Raw genomic sequence first — 6,000 nt, forward strand, 5'->3', positions numbered from 1 at the left:
ATCAGCATCAAAACAAATCTGTGCCCAATTTAGCTGCTCCTACACAGTTCATAATGCCCTTTGTTTAACAATCTACAAAGACACAAGATCAAAACATAGGTACCCACTTGGTGGAAATAAACCCTATATATGCTAGATTGGCTTTATGAGCAGCATAAATGAGTAAATTATTATATCATGGAGAACTCCAAGCCCTTAGAGGGGCCGTACTTGTTTCCCAACCACTGGCATCAGATAGGGGAGGTATGTTGGCTAATGATACCAATTGAAGAGGCTACAGTTCGGGTCAGCAGTGAAAATGCTGTAATCAGTCAGATCATCCCACTTATATTTCCACTAGATAGGTACAGTACCATGTTTATGTGCAACAGAAGTGTGGGGATAACAATAACACTGATTTGGAGAGTATCCATAAAAACTAAGGAGGTTTATCTTCTTGCTACTTTTGTTGGCCTTCGCTTTAAGAAACCAATGAAAGATTATGTGCCTAGACCGATGCAGACATTGCAAATATATATTTGTGTCTAGAGTGCAATCATTGATGGAGGAGGAAAGGCAGGAGAGGAACGAAACGTACAGTTTAGGCACACTTATCACAGGCAGGGTGATGCTCAAACACATCAGTAAAATAGCAGAACCATTACTGGGGAGTAGTAAGCATAAGAACACCTCTAATAGTAGTGGCAGAGGCAATTCTGTTTACCTCTAGTGGTACCCCAACATCAAGTTAAGGCATGAGAAAAGGGCATGATGGTGGCAATGTTACTAGTAGTAGCCAAGATAGTTGTTGGTGGGACATGTGGCCACATTATTGTTTGAAGCTTGTGAGGCTGTAAATAGAGATGACACAGAATGAGTACCTATTTCCAGTTCAACTCAGCCATACCCTGTTTTGCTAACACAGGCTAAACAATAGCAATAGCAGCAGCTGCAGCCTCCTGCACATGCACCACAGGGTGTGTGGCCACAGTAGTACTGCAGCTACAACTAGCTCGAGCAACTGGTACATGTACCCCAGCTTGTGCTGTTGTTCCTCACGTGCTAACTCAGCCATTACTAGTGGTAAAATCCCCTCTCAGTTTCAAAGGAGGTCAGGTTTGGGAGAAGCAGAGCCCCTCCTGCCCCCGTATCTATAAGTTCTAAAAAAAAAAAATTTAAAAAAAAAACCATTATGAAAGAAAATTATACAACCAAGAAAAATCTCTCTCTCTCCTGAGTTCCTGCTTTTCCTTCTACCCACCTCTCTGCTCCCTGTGCCAAAAACCACAGATAATTGTAGGAGGTGCACATATATAGGAGTATTTTTTGCTCAATTTTTTTTTAACATAGCAGCGCTGCAATAGCAGCTAAAATAGTGTAAATAGCCAAATTTGCATAATTTGAAGAATTTTAGTAGAACCTTTGGCCCAGAAAATGTGGTGAACATTTTGGGGGAACATTTATATTAAAAAAAATGAATATATAAACAAATAATATTTGTGTAGCACCCCAGAGGTACCTACAATATTTAATAGATTTTTCTGTATACTAAAATATATAGCTACATTATTTTCTCATTGGAACCAATGGTTTTGCTGTTTGTTGAATACAAGTATATTAAAGTATTTATATGAATTTAAAGCTGCAGTTCAGTCTTTTTTTATTATTTTTTTTAATTTATTTTTTTACTTCAATAGTTTCATGTGGGCAATCTCTACTTACCTAAAGAACTGTATAGCTGCAGGTCAATTCGTTCTCCGTGTATTGATCGGCGAAATTTGGTGACATAATTAGTGAAGGGATCTGTTTTTTTTCTGCTTCTGTCCGTCAGTGGAAGCTCATGAATATTCATGAGTCTCCCAGTGACGTGTGCTCGCTCCCGATCTGCCGCTGTGTGGTGTCCCCCTTCTGCTCCGATCCTGTGACTGCCTCCCTGCCCGTGCGGGAGATGGAGGAGGGTTGCGCTGCCCCCGGAGGGGGGGGGGGGTTGCAGCAAGGTGGTGTGTGTGAGATTATATATATATATATATATATATATCAATATATATATATATATATATATATAGTGTGTGTGTGTGTGTGTGTGTGTGTGTGTGTGTGTGTGTGTGTGTGTGTGTGTGTGTGTGTGTGTGTGTGTGTGTGTGTGTGTGTGTGTGTGTGTGTGTGTGTGTGTGTGTGTGTGTGTGTGTGATATATAGTGTGTGTGTATGTATAAACACACACGTATGTGCGCACCCCAGCGGTCTGACAGAAGTATTCTCTGACTTCCGGTGTCTGCCGCTGCCACAGCGTAATTCCTCCCTACCGCCCTCCTGTCCCGCTCCTGCTCCATTCACATGGTCCTCTTCTCCCTCCGCCACCAACTGCTGTCCTCTGTCGCTGCCGAGCTTCGATGCAGGATGCCGTCCTTCTCTCCCTCCGCCGCTGGCTGCTGTCCTCTGTCGCTGCCGGCTGCTGACCTTCGCTATTTACACACACACACACACACACCAGAATATATGAGTTCTTCAGTATTTGTTGATACATTTTTTTATTTGGACCAAGAATTTGTGTCATGGGACAAGCTTTCAAGAGTTTTCCTCTCTTCCTCAGGTCAAGCAATACCATAAATATATACACTGTGTGTGCGTGTCTATCTATGTGTGCGCATGTTTATGTGTGCGTGTGCGCATGTTTATGTGTGCATGTATATGTATATGTGTGCGTGTGCGCATGTTTGTGCGTGTATAAGTGCGTGTGCGCATGTATGTGTGCGTGTGCACATGTTCATGTGCGTGTGCGCATGTTTGCGTGCGCATGTTCGTGTGTGTGTATATGTGTGCGTGTGTGCATGTATATGTGTGCGTGTGTGTGCATGTTGGTGTGCGAATGTGTATGTGTGCGTGTGCACATGTGTATGTATGCATGTATATGCGTGCGTGTGCACATGTGTATGTATGCATGTATATGCGTGCGTGTGCATATATATCTATATCATACACACACATACATACACACCTAAGCACCCAGGGCCCTGTGCATGCAAAATGTCTCTGTAAAGTGCTATGTAAAACTAGCAGCGCTATACAAGAACATGCTATTATTAATTTTAATAACACACACATTGAATTGTACACATTCACATACACACAAAATTAAATATACATATTGTTTACAGAATGATATATACAGATTTGATTTTAAATGAGTTGTTAATATTTAACATTAACTACACAAGTGCAATGGAATAAGGTTTAATTAATTTATTCTGAGCTACTCTCCTTTTCTGCTGCTCTGTCAGTTCTGTGGGGAAGATCATGTGACCAGGCAATGACTGATACATTTGTGCTCATGCACGTGCACGGCTGTGGAGGGGGCAGGACTCACAAAGGGGTGTGCCAGAGCCTGTTACATTAAAGGAAGGGGTTGTGCCTTTCTAAAGCGTTGCTATAGAAACAAAAATGCTCGTTACATTAGAATACATTAAAAATTGTCTTTCAAAGTTGTTGTTTTTTAAAAAAGAAAATGCTACAAGTATTTTCTCACAGTACAGAACTGATTTATTAAAAAAAAAAACACATGCAGGATATTGACTGAACTGCAGCTTTAAAACCATTCACAGGAAAAAAAATCCAATACTTTCAGTTTGATTTATTTTCTTTGATAAATACAGTTGTATTTTGTTCACCAGCTTTACCCTGGTTTTACAGGTGGAGACTTTACTAAATAGACCCTTAGGTCTCCACGGCTTTGTAAAAGACAAAGCACATTGATCAATCAAAGGTGTGATTTGTATTAATAAATGTATTTAATCTGTGCTTATAATTACTGTTCAAAGTGTCTTTAAAAAAGTAGTGGCCCTGTGTTATCTTTAAAAAAAAAGATCCAACTTTATCAAACTAAGGCAAAGCTCTTTGGACTGTATTTTAATTCAAAAGTATTTTAACTGTATTGATCCTGGAGAAATGTAAATTTGTTGTAGGTTGAGGTATTTTTTATGATGACAACATTAAGGTTGTTCATACAGTAGATGAAATTATAGTGTTCTGAGTTTTTCAAAACCTCATACAGATTTAACAAGACTCACTGTCCCTCCGGTGCCACGGTCAAGGAATAAGAATCTGCGACGCCAGAGACAGGGTCTGCTGCAATAGCGCTGCGAGTGTCTATCTTTTGAATGCCTCCCCCCCGCAGTGCTGATTCTCCCGCAGCTCCGGAGACAATAAGGTTAGCTACATCTCTACGTACATTAAACTTGAAGATGAAAGCTATTAGATTTCAAAAGCTCTGTACAGTACAATTTTAAAAAGGAAGAACCCTAATGTTGAGCCCTTAAAATGTATCCCAACCTACAGCCAATTTCCATGCCTCCAGAACTAATACAGCTACAGTACTTATACTATACTTTGAGCTACATCAAGAAGTTACAGTACCAAAGTTCAACACATGACTTGTCATCTCAGCCAATTCAAAATAAAGGAAGTACAACATGACCATGGCATCTACTTCTTATAACATGCAAAAAGTAGAACACTATACCCAAATATACAACTTATATAAAACCACCTATAATACTCTATACGCAAAATATCTATACCACAAAACTACAGCTTGGCTATATTTTAGAGATATTTAACCACACATTATATAAGTTATGGTGGGTGAGAAAGTGAAAAACAAAACCTGCACTGAAAAGAGCAAATAAAACTATTACTTGTGAGCATATTCAATGTCTGCAACTCTGTTTTTCACCAAAATCTGTTAGCATTCAGTGTTTCCACTGCAGCCAGGGATTTGGGGAAATGACATGCAAATGAGCACACAGTGTCACCTTTTGCTTCTTATCTGTTTTAACATGGAGCCCTATAAGTATATGTCTGTTGTATTATACAGCTTTTCAGCACAGCCTGGGTAAAAGAAGTGCATAGCCAATAAAACCTACTCACAGACAGCTATTTCAACCTTTTGGGTCTTATTAATGGCTATACTGGCTTTACAATGTGAAGCTGGAATATGTTTCAACCACACAATATATAATTTATTGTGGGTGAAAAAAGTGACAAACTCCCCCCACCTTACAGTATAAAGCAAATAAAAATATCACTTGTAAGCACATTCACATTTCTCAGGCAGGTCTATAACACTGCTTTTCACCATTATCTCTTAGCATACAGTGTTTCCATTGCAGCTAGGGATTCTGGGAAATTACATGCAAATGAGGACACGCAAAGATTTAAGAAAGGTTTAAATAGAAAGCAGGAGATACTTTCTAAAACAAATCTCCTTTTATTTAAAACAGTGGAAAATGTAAGTAGTGGTATTATGGGTGGGAAAATGATAAACCAGTGGTACTCAAGTTATAATAACATTTTATGCAAGTCAGAATGCAGAGCTTACTCTCAGCTTCTCACTTTTTAATATAAAAACTGTCAAAGAAAAACTTGTCAGATCTTTGTTTTAGAATTGTTATCATTAAAATGCAGTTTGTTTACTTGCACAAACAAAGTGTCTGGAAGTTCTTAGTGCTGTCCACAACAGAATAACAACAAATTAAAGATGAGGTATGAACACATTTGAACAATGTATGCAAGAATGCTTGATTACACTTTTGATCTGCTTTATAAACATAGATTAACATAATCAATTTTTCAAACCTAAGTGTTTTGTTTCCATAACATCCAACATCTCCAATTCCAAGGTCGTCCACCATTATTAGGAGAAAGTTAGGCTTTGATGTAGCAGCGCTATTTGCACTCAGCGTATGCATGGTGAACACAGACGTAATCCATGAAAGGAATTTCATATTTCTGAAAAGAAACAATACGGGGAGAAGAGTGAGTCAAGAGCTGGGAAAAACATTAAAAAAAGAAAAGAAGTTACAATGACAAACACAGAGAAGTCATGGTATAAACATGTACATTCTATATTTTCTTGGCATTCTAATGTAGCGGAGTCCCCTTACCCTGCCTCAGGTGCAGGGAACTGTTCCACGTGATCGGGAAGAGTGGCGGTGGCCATATTGGCATTCGGGACTACAAGTCC

General features: G+C 39.2%; 1 protein-coding gene across 1 annotated transcript in view; it reads right to left on the reverse strand.

The window, feature by feature from the left end:
* STS (steroid sulfatase) overlaps positions 1-5,761 on the reverse strand; it is a 372,501-nt gene extending 366,740 nt beyond the window's left edge. Inside the window, exon 1 of the mRNA XM_075594564.1 lies at positions 5,613-5,761. Within this exon, the coding sequence (XP_075450679.1) occupies positions 5,613-5,761 (149 nt within the window). The remainder of the gene's footprint in view (positions 1-5,612) is intronic.
* Positions 5,762-6,000: the final 239 nt, after the last annotated feature.

Source organism: Ascaphus truei, chromosome 3 (assembly GCF_040206685.1).
Source record: "Ascaphus truei isolate aAscTru1 chromosome 3, aAscTru1.hap1, whole genome shotgun sequence".
Lineage (NCBI taxonomy): Eukaryota > Metazoa > Chordata > Amphibia > Anura > Ascaphidae > Ascaphus > Ascaphus truei.